Source organism: Bemisia tabaci, chromosome 5 (assembly GCF_918797505.1).
Source record: "Bemisia tabaci chromosome 5, PGI_BMITA_v3".
NCBI classification, from domain to species: domain Eukaryota; kingdom Metazoa; phylum Arthropoda; class Insecta; order Hemiptera; family Aleyrodidae; genus Bemisia; species Bemisia tabaci.
In genome coordinates, this window is record NC_092797.1 from 39,159,593 (window position 1) to 39,184,653 (window position 25,061).

At 40.2% G+C, this 25,061-nt stretch overlaps 1 protein-coding gene across 3 annotated transcripts in view; it reads left to right on the forward strand.

Annotated features, from left to right (window-relative positions):
• LOC109040867 (transmembrane protein dusky-like) overlaps positions 1-25,061 on the forward strand; it is a 95,968-nt gene that overhangs the window by 54,738 nt on the left and 16,169 nt on the right. For all 3 annotated transcript variants that reach the window (XM_072300686.1, XM_019056959.2, XM_019056960.2), the window contains one exon: positions 413-528. In XM_072300686.1, coding sequence (XP_072156787.1) covers positions 460-528 — 69 coding nt within the window. In that variant the 5' untranslated portion in view covers positions 413-459. The remainder of the gene's footprint in view (positions 1-412; positions 529-25,061) is intronic.

A 25,061-nucleotide genomic window follows, 5' to 3' on the forward strand; every position in this document is an offset into this window, starting at 1 on the left:
TATGAATATTTCCTTTCAACTTTTCAGATAATTTTGCTCGCAATTTCACCTAAAGTTCCTGAAAATTGCAAGGGAACATATTCACAACTTTCCTCGAAAATGGGCATTTTATCGAAGGGAATTTGGCAACTCTCGAATGTTCATACGGCGTTCTTCCTTAGCACGGCAGTATGGTGAAAGACTTCCACGACAGTGTTGCCATCTTCGGGTAAACCTTGGAATTTTAAGGCCTTGTCGGGGCATGGAACTAATAAACCTGTAAACGCAGAAAGGTCCAGCAGTGTTAGTACCCATCTCAGAAATAAGGGAATTCCACGACAATTCACGATTTCCCCTAATTTTAATCTTGAGCTTTTGTTTTTGTTTTCGGTATGAAAAATTTCTGAACCATTTGTCGTTTTTAATGTTTCAGATCTGGTCACACACCCCTTCGCCCTTTGATTTCTTGGGCCGCCAAGAATGAAGAAAGAACTGTACCACACAAGCAGAGCAGCCGTTCCAGTATTCGTGTTTGTATGCTTACTACAGGTAAGTTGGAACATCTTTTATTTACAATAAAATTCCACAATTATAACCATAATTGGATTGCATTTTGCAAAAAGGAACCACTAGCATTGCAATGATGCTAAGATTGTGCAACTTCATCTTTTGCAATAAAATTGCGGAAATCGTGAAAAACCATGAAATTTAGATGGTAATTTTTTGTCTTAATTTACAGTTTTTAGCGAGTAAAATAGAAACTATTAATGGATAATCGGGTTTTTCCTCCAAGACAAAAGAAGTTGCACAATCATAGCAATATTGCAATGCTAGTGGTTCCTTTTTGCAAAATGCAATCCAAATAATCGGTTAGCAACACTCATCGTACGTACATTTTACTTAGGTTTGGGTTTCCATTTGATTAGAATCTCTATCAAAACTACTCGGTAACTGTTCTCTCGAATGAATGGGTAATCGTGAAAAATTTACTAAAAGGTGTTCTTAACATTTTCATGGAAATGCTGTAAAAAAGTATGCTAAGCTTACTCTCACTTCCGTAAGTAGGATGAAACGTCGGAAATTGCAATTACAGGACTTTCCTCAGTTTTGTTTGAGTAACTTATCGGAAAACTGAACGTAAAATGTTCGTTTGACAGAAAAGTTCATTTCCTTCAATGACAATAAATATAGTGCATCAGTTCAAACCTCTCACACGTCCTTCAATCCTCCAAAGCAATTTCCTCCACCGCGTTACATGAAAATAATTGCTGCTCATACATGAGCAGTAAGTGGCAAGTGTTCATACAGCATTAAATTGCAATTTCTTGGAACATCCAATAGATACTGCATCGGTCAATACGAGGTATGTTAGATTAGAAACCGGATTTTGGTCATAACTAGCCCACAATGCGTCCAAATTACGTTTTCTTGAGCTTTTCTGATAGCTGAAAATATATTTAAGAACGCTACGTTCACAAATTTGAAAAATCATAATTAGCTTTGTTGGTATGTGGCTTAAAGTAAGGCAACCTCAAGGGTGTTTTGCGATTTTTATGTTTGACCGAACTTGTCTCTCTTTTTTCGGTCTTGCACTACATTTTTCAACCCACAAGGACGATTGGAGTTTCGTCTCCATATCGTAGCCGTACACTTAAGTATTGTCACCGAAAATTATCCTATCCAAAAATGTAGGATCATTGTTAGAACGTTCAAACAGCTAAAGGGAAATTGACATTTGGTTGGATTTTCGTTCAACGGACAACAATCAAGGGGCAAGTGTACTTGAAACTCGATGCGTGTCTACATATTCTATCAAAATTGTATGTACAGAGCCTTCAGAAATATTACTCTGCTCAACAAGCTCGAAATGACCATTTTCGAGCACTTTCGCCCGCACTTCTTCCACGTGACAAATGTCAGTTGCCGTCGAGGTCGATTCCCATAACCCTCATCTTCGACGAACTCCTGACCAGTTTTGAATCGTTTAACCCACTCAAAACAGTGGGAACATCTCATACAATGATCTTGGTAAACTTTACTTAGCATACGAAAAGTTTCGGTACAAGGTATACCGAGTTTAAAACAAAATTAAATGTTGAGTGTTTGCACTATCAGTGATCGCATGCTGAAAATCGCAAAACGCACCTGACTTACTCGTATTCAAGATGACACAGAATAAACACTGATCAAAATAAACAAAATCTATGAACGTAGCGTTCTTAAGTATATTTCCAGCTATCAGGAAAGCTCCAGAAAACCTAATTCGGACGCAATGTGCGCTAGTTATGACCAAAATCCGGTTTCTAATCTAACAGACCTCGTAGCTCACTTAGGTCGGAGAATAAGAAAGTTTCCACTCTAAATATTTTGATAGCGTCTATCTCTTGAGGCAACCGAGCTTATTAGCTGCGATGCCAAGTGTAACTTGGAAAATATGATTGAAACTTGTAAACTTGGATACAATTATGACATATTGCCAACGTTGCATTTATTGGTCTCGTCTTAAGTGAGTATCGCCTAACTAGGCTTACGATTCGCATCAACATACTCGTCAGTACTTGACGGATTTCGCGTGGAGCATATGCAACGATTTTGAAAAGTTAGCAACAATGTTTTTTCTACTTTTAAATGTAAGTTGAACAATCGATTTTGGGTGCGTCAGCCTGTCTCATCTAGAATCGATATATTCAATGTATTGAAATGAAGTATCTACAGTGTTGCCAACTTGCTGGAATTGCCTCTGGTTTGAATTCCTTTCAATCAGAGTTTCCAAGCAATGGAGTTCTTACATGTGCAAGGGATTTGCGATCTAAGTACTTTTTTCTTGCGTAAAATTTTGTGATAAAAACGATGGTGCCACTGGTTTTCCCTGAAACGAACTCCAAAACTCAAAAAAAGTTCCAAAGTTGAGGCCATAATGGAGGGATATCCCACGCAATCTTGAGAGTCCACCTGTTATTTCCAGTCAAACCCTCCATGCAAAGATAGGGAGCAAATACAACAGCAGAGTTGCCGTGTTCTCAATTTTGGAAGCCCCTAACAAAGTGGCAGGCCTGTTAATGATTTCGTTGCCTATCTTTGCATAGAGAAGTGGACTCGCAGAATAGCGTGGGATATCCCCTCCATTACGGGCCTCAACTTTGAGGGCCTTTTGTGAGTTTTGGAATTTGTTTCAGAGAAAACCAGTGGCACTATAGTGTTTCTCGCGAAATATCACATAGGGATCGGTACTTAAATCGCAAATTCCTCATACGTTCAAGATCTCCATTTTCAGCGCCCTGAAATCAGATATGTTTCCAAATTAATAAGCTTGAAAGTTGAGTCCGAGCTTGGTAGCAGAAAATTCAGGAGTTTGCGCTGCACTGAGGATGGGTCCAATCTGACCCGAAACGCGTCTGCAGTTGCCTTCCTGAATGGTCGTAACTATAGTATTACACCAACAGCACATCTCTTTGAGGGAAAATTGTGCTCATGTGAGCTTTTTCCCTCTATTTTGATATATGTTCAGCTTTACGCTGATTTTTAACGCACATTGGCTACGTCACCAACTTTTTCTTAGCTTGAAAGTATTAAAAGACACCGTCTCGCTAAAGCAAAAACTAAAATTTTCCTATGGGAAGTGCATTGCACGATACTCGAATAAAATGAACTTTTCAAGTGGCAACTTGGAATAACTTTTACTGTATGATGTGAGATGACGAGATAAAGCACTGCGGCAGAGCTCCAGAGAGAAGGCCAGGAAATATTTAGCTAAAAGAGTGTGATGATGAGAGTTCCTCTGGAACGTCAGGCGCTGTGCACGTAGAGACTTTAACGCACGGATAGAAAAGTGAACAAACAATTTATTTCATTTTTTGAAGACTTATTGACAGTTCATTTTGTACAAAATTAACTCTTCGTTGATCATTTCCCGTCTCTTAGCTCTTCCTAAATATTTTAAGAAAGGATGCATGTTCCAGCAAAAATTTAACATCGGCAATAATCGTAACGAAACATTTTGCACTTTCTCGGTGGCTTTTTCAGCTTAAAAGTGTTGAAAAGACATTGTCCCGTCAAAGCGAAAACTTAAATTTTCCTATGGGAAGTGCAGTGCACGATAATCGAATAAAATGCGCTTTTCAAGTGGCAACGTGGAATAACTTTTACTGTATGATGTGAGATGAACGGGATATAAAGCATTGCGCCAGGGCTCCAGAGAGAAGGCCAGGACGCAGACGATTCTGCCGGGCGAAAATATGCAGTAGTATCCGGCGAAGGGGGGAGGGGGGAGGGAGGTGAATTGCTATCACTACCATATCTAGTTCCGTTACAAATCCTCCTTATTTTCCGTTCCGCTTTTGCTTTCTCTCGACGAATCGGATGAATAATGCATGTTCCGATGGTTGCATACGGAGCGACGCCCGCCCATCGCGCGGGTGGCGTCGCATCGGCCTCCGGAGGCACATGAGACATGAGTGATCAGTGCAATTCAATTGGACGTATTTCTGTCAAACGGAACTATGTGCATTCAGACATGAGCCCTGAGACCCATAAGAATATATGCATAACAGGGCTCACGTCATAATGCACATAGTTCCGTTTGATAGAAATACGTCCAATTTATTTACGTCCACTGTCCTTCTCGTTCGTCTCGAGTGAGTACCACGGGATCGGAGGCGGGGCCTATATTTTAATGGCAGGCTACTTTCATTTGGACCGCGCTAATCAGAAAGAACCAAGTCACATCAGATGTTGCCAAATTTAATTTTTTACATGAAAACGGCCGTGCGGATTTTTGTGCAAACAGTGAATTTTCTGCACAGTACGAAACATATTTCTCAAAAATTTCAAAGGAATCCGCACAAATGTTCCCTTGTAAAAAATTTAATTTTCCAGTTAACTTTGGCAATATCGGTTCTTTTCTGCTTGACGCGGTCCATTTGTTGATGTTAGTAAGTGAATGTGCCTTTGTTGATTGATCTTTCAACGGACCGTTCATTGAAGACACAAAACTCGCCTTTTCAAGGATTAATAAAAAATTCTGCAAAATTGTTTTCAAACACGCGATAAATTCTCCCTTTGACCCCCCCCCCCCCCCAACTTTCATCACTCCTGTTAACCTTGCGCAAGATGTTTTCCAAATATTTAGCCAGGCTAGTGTGATAATGAAAGCCTCCCGGGAATGTCAGGTGCTGTACATCTAGAGACTTTAACGCGCGGATAGAAAAGTAAACAAACAATTTATTTCAGTTTTTGAGGACTTATTGTCAGTTAAGTTTATAAAAAATTAACTTTTAATTGATCCTCTCCCTTCTCTTAGCCCTTTATAAATAGTTTGAGGAAGGAAACGTGCATGTTGTGGCAAAAATGCATGGCAGGAATAATCGTAACGGAAAATTTCTGCAATCGTCCCCGGCGGCTTTATTCGAAGAATGAACAATCACTGTGTTTAAGTGCTCGTGCAGTTAAGATCCTTACAAGTTGACAACACTGATTTGCTTCCACTTGAATGTATGCAAAACAATCGATTCTTGATGAGGCAGCTTCCTTCACCTAAAATCGATATTTATAATGGATTTAAATGGAGGAAAACAATGTTGCCAACTTTCAAAAATCGCCACTAAGCTCACACGTGTGTTTCTCTGTAAAAGCTACTTGGAAAAGTATACTCCAGCTGGAATCTTATTCCGGGAACGGAAAAGTTCCCACGTAGATCCCAAAGTGAGCGACTTATCTTTTCCCGGGAGGAATAAACCGATCGGCCGCAGTCAAAGCGGAGCGATCTACGATGGAGCTTTCGATTTATCGCCCCGGAGAGGAATAAAAAAGCTCTTTCACCCGGGGATCAGCGCCGCGGCGCGGGACGAGGCGATCCGGAGATGGACCGCGGCTCGGCGTTTGGGTGAAAAGAAATCAATCAGAGAGGCGGATCGGCGGAATTAAAAAGTGAAAAACGGAAAACGAAATGAATGGATCGGGGAGCAGTGGAAAGTCGGAGAAACGGAGGTCGGAGTGATCGTATTTGGCACATACATCGTTTTAATTGTCACATTAGTGAGTTTTTACGAGCGCCGGTATGGAATCGTGCGGGCAGTCACCGCAACATGGTATCGGCCAGACTCCCGCCCCGCTCGCCCCGCCGCACGGTGGATCGAGTCAATAGGAGAGGTCGGACAAAAATTTGGAGACTTTAAACGCTTATAACTCCGTTTATACAAGACTTTGAGGTTTTTAAAAGTGCTTCAATGGTTTTCTCGTGAGATTTTCTTCCAGAGGCACCCCTTAAAATTCAAAATGTGACGAAGTGAACGTCAGAATTTGCTGTTTTAGTCAAAAATTTCGTGTCCGACCTCTCCAATTGACTCGATCCACTGTGCGCCGCCCCGCCGCGCGACGCTCGCCCGCGCCCGCTTGCAGTTGCCACTCACCGAGTCACTAAGTCATCGAGTCAACGGGCTCTCTCGCACAGTGGAACTGGAGCGGCTCCGAAAAAAATTTACATGCGCCAACATCCGGTTACATCAGCGATGGTTTTCCCCCCGACCTCCTCTCGCCCTGACGCGGATCCGGAGAAATTCCGGGCACTGAGACAAATTTCGCCGTGTGAGCCTTGGTTGGACCGCGTTTAGCAGAAAAGAACCAAGCCACATCAGATACACTGGAAAAAAAACACATTGGATCTAGAGTCCAGACTCTTGAAAACATTGACAAGAAAAAATACTCTTGATTCAATCGGATTTTTCCTTGAATTAAAACGAAATCCGCTTAAATTAAGAGGCTTGGTTCTTGATTTAAGCTAGATTCTGATTGAATTAAATGTACTTTTTCTTGTCGATGTTTTTAAGAGTCTGGACTCTAGATACAATGTGTTTTTTTTCCAGTGTTTATTCAAATTTAAATGAGCACTTTAATTTTTACAAGAGAATTTGCGCGGATTGTTTTGAACATTTTAAGGCATTTGCTTTGTACTGTGCTGAAAATTCACGCAAATTTGCACAAAAATCCGCACAGCCGTTTTTATGTAAAAAATTAAATTGCCCAGTTAAATTTGGCAATAGCTAATGTGGCTTGGTTCCTTTTTGCTTAACGCCGTTATTATTACTATTGTTAAGTCCCGGTGTTTGTAAAGCACGTATTTGACTTATAGGGTTTGCATAAATAATGTACTCATTTTTGCGGAAAAAACGCTCATTTATGAACATTTTTGGTCATCTTGATTTGATATCGGAATCTGACGATTGACAGTGAAATTGTTTATGTTAGAAGTTTGGCTGCCCTTTTGGGCCCTAAGAACTCCATGTTTCCTCAAATATATGAGTGTTCTAGCCGTAGTAAGGTGTTCTGTGTCCAGCACATGTCATGGACAACAGATGAACCTAAAGAGGCTGCAAAATAGTTTGATCCATCACAAATGTGAACTTTTTATTTAAATCGATTTTATGTTTGTTGTGGTGGAAGCAAAAGTAAGAGGTGCACTTTGGGAAGTTGTATAATTTCATTACATCCAAAAAAGTATATTCAATTAAACGGGAATGGGTTTGAAGGACCGTTATTCGCCTCATAAGCGAAAGACGCTGTTATAACCTCGTTCGTAAAAAGATAATCAGCGGACCAATTTTGGGATTAATTATTTGAATTGATATGTGAGCCCTCTCACCCATGGTAGTAGCTCTCTCTCTCTCTCTCTCCCTTTTCGAAATCATCCTTAAAAGGTGAAAAAGAAAGGGTGAGACATCTACATAGATGCGCAAGCTAAATTGAAACCAAATGTATGACGCTAAAGTAGACGAGAAAATCGATCCACGTTTCGATTCGAGACTCAGAATTAAGCTACTTTAATTAAACTCGGTTTCCAGCATTTTTTCAATGTAAAATCATCATTTTATTCTTATCGCAATTTTTAAAACAGTGCCTGTAAATGCCAAATCAGCATTCAATTTCTTTCCATGCCACTGAAAAAAAAAATTATCGGCGTTTTAACCAAGGTCCGTTGGTACCTTTACCATCTCACTTTTTTTCTCAATTATTGGTAATTTTACCGAGACAGACTGGTAAACTTACCTAGAAACCGGTATTTTTACTGTTTTTTCAGGTAAGAATACCACTTTTATTGGTAATCAATTTCCGGTAACATTTGCCATTTTATCTCGGTAATTCTACCACAGTCGATAAAAAATATTGGCGTTTTTACCAAGGTCCAGTAAAATTACCGAGAAAGTTCAATAATTTTACCGATATTTCTCGGTAAAATTACCAATTCCATAAATGGCAATTTTACCAAGAAAAACCTGGAATCAAATAGAATCCTGAATTCTTGGTAATTTTACCCGTTTCTTAGTATATACAACCGAGATTTTTTTTCTAGTGATGTACTCTATTTGTACACAATTATTTTGTTGCGGGTGCAAATTCAAATGTTCCTAGTCCATGACACTTGAATCTACTGTAACTGGCTCGGCAGGTCACCGCATTGATCAACGATTGGAGCTTGAATCCTTTCTCCCGCTCAATGCGGCGTGGTCATGCCTCTCTATTTCACTCCCCCCCCCCCCCCCGGCCCCTTTTGGGGGGTTTCGGTCCGCTCGTTTTTTTTTTCCAATCCTTTTAGGGCGATCCCGCGGCAGATCATCGCGCTCCGTTCCCACTATCAACCTGCTCTCGTTCTAGGTCATTTATACGAGAGGCAGCTTCAACGTAATCAAAATTAAATATCTCTCTCTGTTCGCCGTCTAGTTTATTACTTTTTAGACGCGCATGAACTGTAACTATTCGTGGAATAATATACTCGGGTTTCATTCGTGACTTGCTCTCTGCTATCAGAGGTTAGGGATTGAAGGACGCTTTTCCACTTTGTGTAGTACTAGAAGATTATGGTATTACTCAACTCTCGAGTTAGAATAGGGAAAACGGTTGCGCAAGTTGTGATCACGTTGTTCTCTGAATTTGAGAAACATCGATAACACTTCGCAGATTTGGGATAGCTTCACCCACATTAATGAATTTTTGATTTACAAACTTTACATTGCTCCTATACCTATGTTTAATGAAATAAATTGAACGACAGTTCTGCCATGCTACGAAAGAACACCGTATAAACATTCGAGAGTTGCCAACTTTCCCTCGATAAAATGTTGATTTTTGCGGAAAGTTGTGCATATTTCTCCTTGCAATTTTCAGATGTCTTATGTCGAATCGTGAACGAATTCGTCTGAAAAATTTGATGTAAATTTTCATGTAAAATGATTCACAATTTTCCAAGTAAATTCGTTTTTATTGAATAAGACTTGGCAGCATCTGAAGGTTCATACAGCGTTTTTCCTTCGCACGGCAGAGTTGTCGGCACAATCCGCTTTTGTATGGTGAATGCGGAGGAAATTTTAGGCAATGAATTTGGCCTCTTTACGTGTAAAAATATTAATTAGAAAATACATTTACGAACGCTGAAATTTAGACACTTATTTCGGAGTCCAGCTATCGGAATGTCCTTTTTTAAGCTGAAAATTGTCTTAAAAATCCTGGAGAATATGATAACATAGGTTTTCAAAAACTTCTTCTACTTTTTATTACTTTCCGCGACTATGCTCGAACCAAAAGACAATGTAAGTTCCTGGTGGCACTTAATTTTCTCCTTCAGTAGATGCCACCTATGGATGGAGTGGAATTTTTAATAATTCTTGTATGGAAAATTACAAGAAAACAAGTGTTTTGAGAGAATACCTGTTGACCATGCACGCAAAAATCGCAATAAGTCCTGTACTAGAGTGATCAGAAAAAAATATCCGATATCAATATCGAACATCGATATATATATCGATGTTAAATTAAGCATCTCCGTTTGCGACGTTGCAGACTTCTGCCATACTTTATTTTTCCTTTGGAGAGCAAGTTAATGTAGTTTCTCGAAAACTTCCTTGATTTTTTTACTTTAATAGCAGAATGGTCTATAATAAATTCCAAGCTTTGAAGTTGGCTTGTTTCTCTTCGAAAAAATTAAATAGGGTGAAGGTAGAGGTACGTGATTTCGCTCTTTTGATATCGATATAATAATCTATTCAGACTCATTTTTATTATCAATTTATGAATTTAAATGAAGAGAAAGCAATGATTATCACACTCTAAAAATAAGACTAAAAATAATAATACCTTGCATTTACTCTTCCATATAATTTTCTACTTGGCCAAGGGTAGTTTCCACAGACAGAGTCAAATTTTCGGTTCACCATAAGCGCTCATGAATTTGAGTCAATTTCGTGACGCACCCACAGCGCTAGAATGCGAGTATGAGCCGTGGAGGTGCGATTTAACAAGACTGATGACTTGCCAAATCTCTTATTAAAGTTTTTTCTCATCAAAACGACTAAAACAATAGAAGATATCCGGTATTTAATCCGGTGTTCGGCAATGCTGGCGGCTCGGTCGGCAAAGGAGTGATTATAGGCAAGAGGCAACAAGCCAGGCCTTGTTTGCCAGGTTAGGACCCGGCGCGCCGAACTTTCGTCTCGAGCTTGAGTCGGCTCGCCCCGCGCCGGCAACTGTGAGGCAACCTATAACATTGACCCTATTCTCGGCCACTTTCTACCTTGTCTGGTACACTCCAAAGTTCTTTGATCCGAACAAGTGCTACCGGCCGCCGCGCCGCGCCGTGCCACGCCGCGGCGCTCCTAGTCGTCCATGCTCGTCAGCCTACACGCAGGAATGCCACATCGAACTTTCGTCAGATCTTCTTGTAAAGTTGCTTTCCGAATGGAGCTCTTGCGTGCGTCAGGAATTTGGAGTAATAATGCCTGTCTTAAATTTCTCGAGAAACACGATAATGCCACGGAGAAAAAAACCTCGTGCGTGGACCCGAAGTTTAGGTCATATGGATCTCTCAAGTTTTCAGATTGAGCATCTGAACATTTAAGGGGTAGCTGTCGAGGTTCGGATCACACATCTGAAACTTCAGTTCTTACATCTGAAGTACTTCAGTTCTTATATCTGAAGTACTTCGGTTTTCACATCCGAAAAACTTCGGTTCTCACATCTGAAGTACTTCAGATGTAAGAACTGAAGTTTCAGATGTGTGATCCAAACCTCAGCAGCTAGACCTTAAGTGTTCAGATGCTCAATCCGAAAACTTCAGAGATCCATATGACCTAAACTTCGGGTCCCACATACGAAGTTTTTTTCTCCGTGTGCCACTGAAAAAAAATTTCACACTCTCAGCAATACTTCCAGCTGATTTTGACGCCAGCCCTAAGAGTAGTTGCACTAACTAGAAATGTAAAGGCTTTAGCCAGCGGTATAGTTAATCCTACCACACTTATGCTGACTGAGGGAACCAGCTAGAGGTATGGTTGATCTAACCTCTCTTTCAGCTGACTTAACCATCCTTCTGGCTTGTGCAACTACGCTAATAGCCGGCGCCAAAATCAGCAAGGAGTATAGTTGGGATTGTGATAATTTTTTTTCCGTGAGCCACTGGTTTTCTCTTAAACAAAGTCCAAAACTCCAGAAAAAGCTCTGAAAGTTGAGGCTGGAATGGCGGGGATACCTCATGGTATCCTGAGAGTCCACCTCTGCATCAAGTCTAACTTTGTAAGCTAAGGCAGGGAAAAAATACGTTAACAGGATTGCCACTTTGTTTGAGAAAGAAGTCTTTCGTGAGAAAATTGAATCCTAACCCTTACTGGTAGCCCAGTCGCAGTTCCATCAAAAGTCACCCCCAATGACCTAGGTAACTATCAATGGAGTTATTCTATGTGTAGTGTAGATGTGTAGGGGCTTTGCAATTTAATTACTGCTTCCTATGTATAATTTTGCAAGAAGCAGGATGGTGCAATTGGTTTTCTCTTAAACAAATTCCAAAACTTTAAAAAGCTCTCAAATATGAGGCTAGAATGGAGGGGATATACCACGCTATCGTGAGAGTCCATCTCTATATCAAGTCAAACTCTCCATGCTGAGATAAGGAGAAAATGCAACAACAGGATTGCCACTTTGTTTGGGATTCGAAAATTAAAAACACGGCAATTTTCAGCAAAGAAAATTTAGTTTTACACCTTTCCGCGTACATAGAGCTCACACCAAATAGGTTTACGCACTTTTAGACTGCGACAAAAGATTCGCCATTTTGATTCTTCCGTTTACTTTACATGTTAAAGTGACGTCAGACGAACTCCGTCGCAGTCTGAAAGTGCGTAAACTTATTTGGCATGGACTCTACCTGAAAGTGAGGGTTTTGGGAATGCGTTGCAAGATTGATTCGAAAAGTTGAGTGATAAAATGAGCTTCGAACAAAATTGATTTCATCGACGGAGTGGATAGAGCCAGTAAGGAGATTTGAAAGTGGCGATCACGTCCAGCCGCGAAGTGCGGTCCGGTCCAGACCATGAGACGAAGCAATAACACTGACGGATGGCCGTTGAAAGGAAATGTCAATGGACGATCTCAGCGCTCACCGGCTCACCTCTGTATGGCGATGGATATCGCTCGGTTCAAGAAGGAAAAGCATTGTCTAGAGATCTCGACCCGTCGCGTTGTCGGCCGCCGATTATTGAATCAATATCGAATGAACTTGATCGAGAGATCCCTATCTTAGCAATGCTTTCTATCGATCGACAATCGATTCAAGGATCGACCCGTTGGACGACGGCAGTCGGCACGCCGCGGCGTGGTTTTTGCACTCGGCCGCAAGTTGTCGTAGATTGTGGTATGACCGGACTAGGTCAATCGGCTTCACCTTTCGATGAAGATCGAAACTCGTTCACCAATAATTCCTTGCTCCTCTGAATTTCTCTCCGGTTTCCCTCTCGGCTCGGGTTTACCTTTCAAAGGTCAAGTGCGCACGCGGATCGCGCTCGGCAAAAAATAACCGAGAATTTTTTTCGCGAATTAACGTCTGTCGGCCACACGTTCGTCGGTGAGCACAATCCTCCATTAGGGTAACAACGAGTCTATCTGGGTGCGATGCTCTCTTCTGAATTTACTTTCACTTTTAACGAACTCGAAAAGGAACCACCTACTGATCTACCTATCTTTTTTGCTGAAATTAAGCCATATACACAACTACGGCCAACCTGTATTCATTTACATCCAATTTTAAATACTTGCACATGCAGTTATTGGTACAATGCAATTTTTCCACAGCGCTCTCTTTCTTTTCTATCCATTTGTTTAAGTCTCCTTGATATTACGTACTTCAACTCACTTACTACCTACTTTAACTTACTTGCTTAAAGAGACTTGTAATTTTTCGACAGCCCTTTCATTTTTTTCTATCCGCTCGTTTAAGTCTCTTTCATATTGACAAAAGAACTCATTACGACACAACAAGTACAGCATTACGAAGATATTCCGTCAGGGATGTTATCCAAAATATGAAATGTAGTCTACACAGAAACTTAAACTTTTTAATGGCAACTTTAAAAATGAAAAATTAATAAATTGTTATTTGCACAAGAATGCATTATAGACTCGAATATCAAATGGATCGCAATAAATGCTTGAAGACGTACACCTTTCTTTTTTATTTCGTTTCTTTAAGTCATAGTTAGCAGATGAATCATTTTGATAGGCCATCAAATAAATATACAATGATCTGAAATCAAAATGCAGAGCATTAACCGTGTTTGCCGTGGGTGTTGAAAGTTCGAGCTTTCGTTTAAAATCGTAGGTACAAGAGCCCGGACGGTCGAAATTTACGGCAACCTGTTTAAACGCTCTGGGTGAATTTCACGAAGTTCCAACGTCACGAAATGATACTAAACTCTGACAACGGGAAACGGAAGGCGTAAAGCGGGGCTTAGCTCAAAGGAAGGAAGGATAACCGCGCGTCAGGTATTTGACCAGGCGTGAACACCGCCTCCCGTGAGAGGGTCCCCTGCCCCCCGTGCCCCCCTCCGGTCCCCCGGCCCCCCTCGTTGGCTAGTTCGCTGGCTCCATCCGCGATTAGGCGGCTTCGGGTTCTTGATGACTAGCGCTGGTAGCCGGTGACCACTCAAGTGGAACTGCCGGTGACTTTAACGACCTTGAAACAATTCAACTTATTCGGCTTTAAGTATCAATCCCGTTGTCTTCCGACGCGGCCGGCGCCGCTTCCTTTCCTTTTCTTCCTCTCCCTTCTTCCTTCTCCGCCCCCGCCTCGCTTTGTGCCCCCTCTTTATTTTCCTCCCATGGTCGTTCCCTTGGAACGGTTAGTGAAAGTCTTTCCGATGGGTGGTCAACCTTGCCCCTTTCGGAATTGTCAAATCTTGAGGGGGAAACCTTTGCTCTCTAATCAAATCTAGGTTGTCGGAGATTCCTATAATAATTAATAATTAGACATAACTTCAACTTAGCTCATTGAAGATGTCATGGGGACATCGCATATTAGCCTTATTGTTAATTTATTGCATTGTAAAACGCAAGTTTTGAAACTCTACTTCTCGTGATTGGCGTGAAATAGGGCTATCAACATTCTAATTCGGACGAAATCGTCACTGAAAATTTCTGGTACATCAGTAATCCCATTTGTCCCCCCCCCCCCCCAAAAAAAAAAGGAAAAAAAGGTGTATTAGGCACCATTCTGCACCGAAAAAACTGATTCAGAAGCTACAGCTCTCTTAACTGACTTTTTGAATTGGACCGAAAGCATTACCAAAGTATCGAAAGGGGCAAGGAAAAGGTTTTATCCGTTGATGGGGCAAATTCTGAAGACGTTGTGGCTCAAAAAAGTTAAAGAAAAGAAAATGCTTTTGATCGGACGGATCTAAGATTCATTAGCATATTCTTTATGGCGTAGAGAGTAAATCATATGAAACCTTCCTTAAATGTTTAGAACAGTTTTCATATTAGGGAGACTGTAAGAAGACTCAGTAATATCGCCACACTTCTTTGCTTCTGACAGCGCAAATTATTTTAAAGCACGTTGAAATTTTGTGATGATACTGAGAAAACACCAGTTGCGCAGACAATGGTGTTTTCTCTGCCGGTGCCCTAATCGGCAATGATGGTTCTGTCATTTATGATTAATCGCGATGACTCCAGAGTGCACTGTGCATTACTGGCTACAAATCGAGAAAAAGAAAGTTTTCCCAGGAGCAAAACAGATGCCTCTCCTGAGACGACAATTATCAAGCAAGTACAGTTGGTAAATCGGTTTTGTGAGCTCAGCAACCTTCTCTGCTGTCAGATTTCCGCGTTCCACTATAAAATGGTCGGACTGAGTTTCTTAATACTCATCTTTGATGTTTCTGTGTTCTTGGTTTTGATGATACCTCTATTTGGCTTAAAAACTTTCAAAAATTCTCAAAATTGTCCTCGTTGGCAATTTATAGTCCGAGGATTAAAACCGGGGAATTCAGAAGAACCGCAATTAAATTTTGCAGCGCTGTTGCCAGTCTTATGGACGTTTTTCTTCAAATACTTCAAACCTCATTAATAATACAAATTAGGGCTTGAAATCTTGAACTAATGTCCTTAAACGTACAAAAATCTCTGAAAATTGGTATTTTTGATTCCGGACCAGTTCCGCCACCATTCTGAACAATTTGAGTTTCTTTTACAACACATTTTGCCTTGCTCCGTTGTGTTTACGGGAAATTTTATCAAATTGAATAAACCCATCATAGTGTTCTTCCTACTTAATGAGAATTGTTCAATTTGATCCTTAAACTTTTGCTAGAGACTATCAAAATCGTTTTAAGTCATACAGGAAAATATCTTAAGTCGTAATTTTCTCATTCCCAGACACCATAGGTAGAACTAGAAGGAGGCCCCTGGCCCCGCTCTCTGAAATCGATTTAGCCCTTCTCGAGACATGTGAAGGAGTGCGGGGCATATCTTTCACCTTTCAATTTATTGTAATGCAATCAATTTTTCGGAACAAATTGCTAAAAATTGCTCTCGAAACGACCCAATTTTCCAAACTTTTCAAACTCCAGACGCTCACTGAGAAAAAACATATAGTAGCTTTAACCATACTCTGGCCCATTAATATGAGTATGGCAAGAAACACTTGACTTTGTGGTAGCATTTACCATATTATGGTGAGTATCACCAGAGTTCTGGCGAATACTACTATAGCTCTGGTTATTTTCACTAAATAGTATCACTGTGTAAAAAATCAAGTAGACTTATAGTAAATATCACCACACTTTTTTTTCAGTGCTCCTATGGAACTAGGACTAGGGGCATCCCACAGATCTCTCTTCATGGGAATGTCTTTTTGTACCTCCCAGACCCCCCCCCCCCCCCCTCTTAAGAAGGTGCCCCTCCACCCCCTTACAAAAAGTTCCTAGTTCCGCCCATGCCTGATACTCTAATCCTATCCATCAATCCATATACCAATGGGGGCGTTCTACTGAAAACAATTAACATTTCACCCACAGACACGTCCGTCACAGCAGAACCCCCCACCCCCCTCCTTACCCCCGTCCAAGCAGTTACGTGAACGAGTCCGCTTTGTGAGGATCCTTCCCGTCCGAGTTGTAACCGGGGATTTCCTCTGTGCGCGACCACGGATGTGACATCTTCGATTCAATGACCGCGACGCCGAAAGCGATGTCTCGGGGGGACGTGGCTCCCGGGGGGGGGGGGGGGGGCGGAGGGGGGGTCGGAGCAAGTCATGGTGCGCCGTGTCGTGTCTCGTCGCGGGGCGGCGTGGGCGCGTGATCCTGGTTCCGGTCGATTGTTCTGAAATCGATGTCACCCGACCTTGAGATCTCGAGCGGAGAAAGTGAAAATAGCGGCTCCGCCGGTCTTCCGCCGGGTCGGGGGCCCCCGGGTGATTTTACTCCCGCTTCGTGATTAGAGCCCGATTTATTTGGTTATGGGGGTTGGAGTGAGGTCGATACTTGTCATACTTGTGCTTCCATTCTATGATCGTCAAAAGTTCCGAGATTCCTTTTAGATTTTTAAAAAGTTCCGAGAAAGCTCCGGAAAATGTAAAAGACTCACAACATATCGGGAATTTCAAAAGTTCCGGAAAAAATTCAAGAAAATCTCAAAAGTTCCGAAGTTCCGAGAAATGGGAGCACTGATTGATACTGAAGTTTACCCCCTGCATGGTTTGCAACTTTCCCGCTGCAAAAAACGCATTTTCCGGATGATAAAGTGATGGATCAATGGGGTGTTATACAACTGATGGGCACATGAAATGGTGTATTATTGTCAATTTCTCCACTCAACGTCCTTAATTTTTCTTAAAAACGGAAAACTTTACTAAAGGACTTCTTCCCAGTGGATTGTAAAATTCACGAGCTCAGGAAAATTCATCATAATAAACAGAGTTACGATTTTCTATGGTTCTCGCGGAAAATCAATTTGAAAGTTGGAAAAAGTCACGTTGCGCTCTGTTGATACCACTCGATTGAATCGGGAACTTTCACAAATCTGAAATTCGATGACTTTAGTGTTTAAGGGGAAATTACTGGATGAACTAAACGCGGGGATACCCTTTATTCATATATTGAACAATAATTGGAAGAGATAAGACAAAACCATCTAATCTGCTAAGATACGTGAGTTTAGACAGGAAATGCCGCCAGATGACGTCCTTACGCCGTGCATTTTCACACTTTTAATATTACTCTACGATTCCCCTTATCATAAAAAAGTACTGCAAAATCAGCTCATTAAACATTTTAAGGTGGATCAATAAGAAATCTGCATTCAAATTATTCATTGCAACATAGACTTTTAAAACGCGATGTTTTCTTTTGACAATCTCTCGATAAAACAATGGAACCCCTAAGAAAGCAGCAACATTTTGTGAGGCTCTATCAGACTGGAAGACGCGTGCTCGGTGGACCCGAAATTGAGGAAGTCGCTGCCCCCTGCCTAACGGGGTCTTCATCGTGGCTGGTATAGTGGCCGGGAAAGGAGCATCAACGAAAGTGAGAATGATTCGGCGGCAGAGGCCGATGCGATGCGCCGCGCGCCGCGACGACAAGCACGGGACGTCAAATCCTGTCACGGATCAATGGGATCAGAAATGGGAAGTTAGGACCGTGTGATTGCTATTCAATTCTCAATGCCACAAGTCTCAATCAAATCCCAAACCGGCGCACGGTAGTACATGGATTAAAGTATTTCAGATTTATGTCTAAGACAGGTTTCCTATTCTGCCGTGCGAAATAAACATTCGAGAGTTGCCAAAGTTCCTACAGTAAAATATTTATTTTTGAGGAAAATTGTGAATATTTTTCCTTGAAATTTTCAGACACTTCAGATAAAACTACAAACAAAATTATCAGAGAAATTGGCAAACAAATGTTAATAAATTTTCCTGAAAATTAATGATATAGACCAGAGGAAATCTGGCAACGCCTGAGGGTTCATGCGGCGTTTTTCCTTAGCACGGTAATATTAGCGACGGATATCGATGTATTTCGATTGGCGGCGCTGATCGAGGGTAACGGAGGGAAATGAATCGTAGCCTATCTATTTTTATGTCTAACTTTGTTCTAATGTACGGGTCGATTGTTGAACTTTTATCGAATGAATTTGACCGATAACTCCCTATCTTCATAATACTATAAATCGATCAAGGGCATTCGATACGATTCAAAAATCGACTCGCTGAAAGTCTAAAATCAATTACAGACGCAAATTGGAGAATTTGCACATAATTGTTTCATTGCTGCATTTTAGAGCGCCCAATGAGCTGAGTTTGTAGTATTTTTCATAATTTTTTTCTGAAATGGGAACTTTTTGGAAAATAAACTTGTGGTACGAAAAAAAGAAGGATGATTATTAAATGAAAATTAGATATTATTATACAGATTGAGTTTTTTGAGTTCACATCGCAAAAGTTCAAAACGTCATTTTTGGCATTTTAAACCATCAACAATAAGATGCAAATTTTAGATTTAGAGAGGACAGGGACAAGCAAGTGTTTAAAACAGTCAATTGTGAATTCTTCCTCTGCAAATGTCTCCGAGAACGTTTAGCTTTGAGTCACTTTCATATAAATTCCTGAAAAGGACACGGGTTACCAAATTGAGACACACTTTCAAGTATCCTTGATGCGAGTCATGCTTTCACTTTTTAAACTCTGATTATAAATGCTAAGCGCCCACATAATATTTTGTCACTCGCCACATTTTAAATGTGAGGATAGAGAGAGATCTAACACTTATTAATTTGGATGAAAATAGTCGGGAGGCTCATGAATAAACGGGTGGCATTTGATAGGGATCCATCAACAATGAATGAAAATATTAATATATTCTTTCCTTACGAGTGAAAGACATTATTCGTTAATCTATACTTAAAAATACAGCCGTGTGAGTTGTGACTAGTGCGAGAGAAATAGCTCCCAACTGTTTAAGGATGTTTGATAAATTTTTGGGTCAAAATATTAATTCAATCAATCAATCATGGAAATGGAAATTATATTTTAATGACTCGAAGAAACTACAGCACCGGCATTGAACCTCCGGCTGTCATTGACTCTTCTGACGAGTGAGCCGAGTATAAAGTGCCTTCAAGTTTGGAGTTATACTATTTCAGATACTCAAGAGTTATGAATCAGCTTGAAGGCGAAGTGATGTTCCCCACAGTTTGTACGGTTTTTAAAGGCTAAAGCTTTAGCTTTCTTGAAAGTAAAAAATCTATTTTTAATATCAAATAATATTTCTTTAATTTTATCCGACTGCTTAAACTTTCCTCGTTGAAATTTTAGTTTTACCATGAGAAACCACGACCAGTTTTTTTTTTTTCTTCTTCTTTTTTTTCTCACAAAAATTTGTAGTAAAGTAATGAGAAGACTCAACCTTTTATGCATCTAGTGAACAAAATAAGTTCCAAAAGTTTAAAAATTACATTCCTAGCAATGTAGAGTAAACAAATTTCATCGCAGTATCTCATAATTTCAAAATTATAAATGCATTCAGCTGGCATTGACCCTGAAAGTCCCACTTCAAGCCTTCGTTCATCAATCACATCAAAAAGTCCCGTAGACTCATGAAACAACCGCAAAAAAAGCTGGTTTGTATGGTCTAGGGGACCCTGTTAGTCTTAAAAATGAGAAAATGTACCACCTTATGACGTCGTCATGTGATAATTCCCATTTAAACTTGCGCATATTAGCAGATTGCGTCATCTAGGCATATCTCTCCCAATCATTGTTCGATTTAGAAACCAAAGATATTCTCGTGTTCATTTTAGTAAAAAAATCTCACTTCAGCATGTCATTCGTCACATTTCAGACACCTCCAAATTTTCACATGGAGAATGTCTTGTGGAGTAAGGTTCAATTTCCTACGAAATATCACATTTCCAGTTCATGAAACCTAAAACTGGACCGCGTAAAGTAGAAAGAAACCAAGCCACATCTACTGTCGCAAAATTTAATTGGGCAATTTAATTTTTTACATGAAAACGGCTGGGTGGATTTTGCGCATATTTCAGTGAATTTTCTGGTTAGTAGGAAGCAAATTACTAAAAATTTCCGAAGAAATCCGCACAAACGTTCTCTTGTAAAAAATTAAATTGCCCAGTTGAAGTTGGCAATAGCTGATGTGGCTTGGTTCCTTTCTGCTAAACGCGGTCCAATGGAGATGTTGCATGTGTAAGGAATATGCGATTTGACTATTGATTCTCATGTAAAAGTTCGCGAGAAACACGATGGTGCCACTGGTTTTCTCTGAAATCAACTCCCAAGCTCAAAAAAAGCTCTCAATCCGATGCCAAAATGGAGGAGATATCTCACGCTATCCTGGGAGTCCACCTCTACATCAAGACAAACTCTCCATGCAAAGATAGGGGGCAAATACAGTAGCAGGGCTGCCGTTTTATTTGGGGACTCCACAACTGAAAACACGGCAACTCAGCTAATGTATTTGCTCCCTATCTTTGCATGGAGAATTCGTCTTGATGTAGAGGCGGACTCTCAGGATAGCGTGGGATATCCCCTCCAATTTGGCCTCAACTTGAGAGCTTTTTTTGAGCTTGGGAGTTAATTTCAGAAAAAACCAGTGGCACCATCGTGTTTCTCGCGAACTTTTACATAAGAATCAACAGTCAAATTGCAAATTCATCACACATGCAACATCTCCATTCTGCCGTGCTAAGGAAGAACGCCGTATGAACATTCGAGAGTTGCCAAATTTTCTCCGGTAAAATGTTCATTTTTGAGGAAAATTGTCGATATTTTTCCTTGAAATTCTCAGACTTTTTAGATCAAATTACAAGCAAAATCACCCGAGAAATTGGAAGAAAAAATTCAAAAATTTCCGTGAAAATTAGTGATTTGTCAAGGAGATTTGGCAACGCCTGAGGACTCATCATACGGCATTTTTCCTAAGCACGGCAGAATTATACAGTGCACTCAGAGTATGTTGAGGAGACTTGTCCAGAATGATTTCGCGCAAGTTTCAAGACTGAAATCAATCGGGGGTTCTGAGGGAGTCGAGGGCGATGATGTCTCGACCACCGCGGCTGGGATCCCGATTCCCGGATTCGACCCGAGACAAGGTCAAGCCGCGCGGCAAAAGTGGGCGAGCTGAAGGTTAGAGAAAGAAGAAAGTAAAAGGACTCGGTTACGGCGGGGGGGGGGGGGGGGCATAGGGAACACGGTGCACCGCGGAGTGTTTACAAGCGCCGCATGCTGGACAAGGTGTGTGGGAAATGAAAAAGAAACGAAATCGTGACGAATGAAGCCGGGTGACCACGTGCGAGCGGGAAGGAGAGGGCCTTCGCTCCGCGGGCCCCTCGGCCACTTTGCGCATCTGTGGTGCCACATCTCTTGACGTGCTCTGACAGTACTCCAGATTCTCCAGACGGAAGGAAAGAAATAAAGAAAGACAGACAGAAAGTAGAAAAGGGAGAAAGAAAGAAAGAAAGACAGAAAGTAGAGACAGAAAGTAGGAAAGGAAGAAAGAATGTAGTAGTAGTAATATAATTTTATTTTAAAGCGGTGCTTTAGCATCTAAGGCCATTTACACCTCTAAAGAAGTCAGTAATAGTAATAAATTTACATGGAAATTAAGGTTACATCAGTAAAAATACAAAAGGGTTGAGGGGAAAGGTTAAATTTTGAGATTAGTGGAGCGCATAAATTCAAAAAGTTTTAGTAGTAGTAAAATAATTTTATTTTAAAGCGGTGCTTTAGCATCTAAGGCCATTTACACCTCTAAAGAGGGCAATAACAATAATAAATTTACATGGAAATATCAGTAAAAATACAAAAAGGTTGAGGGAAAGGTTAAATTTTGAGATTAGTGGAGCGCATAAATTCAAAAAGTTTAACAGGATGAGTATTCAGAAGTAAATTTTAAAGACAGAAAAAAGGAAAGAAAGAAAGAAAGAGGAAAAGAAAAGAAAAAACCTACCCAGGTGCAATGTAATATTTAATTGTCACTTTGCCACAGCATCTCTGGTGCCGCATTTCTTGACATGCTCTGACAGTACTCCAGATACTCCAGACGGAAGGAAAGAAATAAAGAAGGACAGAAAGTAGGAAAGGAAGAAAGAATAAAAGACGGAAAAAGGGAAAGAAAGAAAGAGAAAAAGAAAAGAAAAAACCTACCCGAGTGCAATGTAATATTTAATTGTCAGGTAGGTTCGTTTTGAAATATATGCACTGGAAAAAAAAACACATTGGATCTTCTAGAGTCCAGACACTTGAAAACATCGACAAGAAAAAATACTCTTGATTCAATCGGATTTTTGCTTGAATCAAAACGAAATCCGCTTAAATTAAGAGGCTTTATTCTTGATTTAAGCTAGATTCTGATTGAATCGAGAGTACTTTTTCTTGTCGATGCTTTTAAGAGTCTGGACTCTAGATCCAATGTGTTTTTTTTTTCCCAGAGTGCATCACTTACAACAATGCGTCCACTTTTGATAAGATCGTAGAATTTACAACTTGAATTGAAAGAAAATCTATACGTTCTCTCGGCCAAAAATAAATACAAGATCGGAACCGAGGATTAGTCATTTCATTTAAAAAAAAAAAAAAAAAAGTCATTGAGGTCATTTAGGGAGAAACCCCGATAGTCCTTTGTGTCATTTGTAACAAAAACTAGTATGATTATGAAAACAAAAGATGACTTACATAGTTTCGAGAGAAACTTGCCTTGAAGCCACTGTCGATAAATAATGACGATTAGTACCATTTTGCAAAATAACACGAGTAAAAATATTGATCTATACAATAAAATCGTAAGTTAAAATCGTACTTCATACCATAAAATCCTAAGAGCAACGCGTAACACATAACATAGAAGGCGCGAAACGCGGTTGTTTTTCCTACTCCTTCGTTTAAGTCTCTGAGGTTTTTTCCTCCGCAGTGATTTGCAAGCTTCGCCGAAATCAATTAAACAAATTCGATCGTGGGTGCGAACCCTTTGAAGGCTCTTGTCCACCAAGAATTGTTAGACCCCCCCTCCCCCCGGTTGTTTACTTGCTCATTCTATATTTATGCACATCACAGAGGGAAACTCGTCACTTCCGGCAATAAGGAATCTGGGATTCCAATCCAGGAACGCGGCGTGTTCCCGTAAACAGACCTACCTCCATTTGAGAAGGTAGGCAAAAAGAGTTCCCGTTGGCATTATAGGGGTATAGAGGATAACCTTACTCTGCCCCCGATTGTTCGAATTTATAAAAGCAATAGCGCATTGGTGTGATCTATATATCGATGTTCAATGGATTGTGGAAAACCATAATTGTGTATGAAACTTACAGAAATCTCAGAAACTAAAAGTTATCACCAATTGCTACAGATAAAGTCTAATAATCTCAAATGACGCAAACGTAAGTATGATATCAGTTACCTATGCTGAATTTGAAGATGTTAAGGGTCCAGTTAATTGTTCTGATCTTCTTAAAAGTAACAAGTTTGAGGATCATCTTAAAAATTTGCCATTGGCAATTTTTGCACGGTAAATTCTTTAGTCAACACAAAAATTAAATGCACGTGAGAAAAACGGATGAAAGTTAAAAGTAAAAGTGGTTTTTCAACCGTCAACGGTGAACGCAAATTACCGCGAGTGATAATTTGCCTTCAGCAGGAGTTTTTTGCTCTTTGCAATGCAAATTGGAAGCCTGAAAAGAAGTTGGAACAACTTACGGAACCGATTCAGCTAATTTACTTCAACGCGAAGTCTTCCTTTGAACGTATTCAAATTAGAAACCTGTCATTTCTCCTTATTACATTATCTTTCCTTTTCTGCGCTTCCTTCACTTTTTATTTGGATTACCCAAAGATTAATTGAGATCTCGTTTAAATTTAAACCCAGGATTGAATGACGTTGCTCAGATAAATGGAAAAAAATCAGTGAAAGTTCACCTCATCGATGTAATTCCAAACCGTTGGGCTCAAAGTGCATTCATTATCTAATTTACTCTTGAAAATGTTCAAGGAACAATTAAATTTCCAATTTCTTCCAAGGAACCAACAAGCACTCTTTTTATTTGCCAAAAAACTCTGCTCCTTATTTTGTAACCTCAGGCCGATAGACTTATTAGATCTTTAAAATTCGAGTTTTGCTATAATGCGATGCAATAAGGTCGTATGGAGTGTTTTTTTTTCTTTTTTGTGCAATAACTTGAAATTCCTAATAATGTATATCAGATGACAGCTGAGAGATATCCGCTGAATTTGAAATCAGAAGACATAGAAGAAGAGGTAGAAGAAGAAGAAAGAGGAGACGATGAACTATAGGAATTAGAAGAGGTGGAAAAGAAAGGAGAAAACGATGCAGAGAAAAATTAGGAAATGAGTGGGTAGGAAGAGGATGGAATAATAAGGCAGAAAGCTGAAAAATACGGAATAGGATGAAGAGGAGAAAAAAGACGAAGAAAAACAATTTATTAATTTTATTTTATTCAGAAAGTCTTCCTACTCTTCTCCTTCTTCTTATGCCTCTTCATCACCTTCTTCTTTCATGTTTTCTACCTTCTCCTCTTGTTTTCTTCTTCTTCTTCCTTCCTCTTCTTCTTCTTCTTCTTCTTCTTCTTCTTCTTCCACCTTTCTTATTTCTTCGTCACATCACTGGAAAAAAACACATTGGATCTGGAGTCCAGACTCTGAAAACATTGACAAGAAAAAGGACTCTTGATTCAATCAGATTTAAGCTTAAATCAAAAAGAAATCCGCTCAAATTAAGAGGCTTGGTTCTTGATTTAAGCTTAAA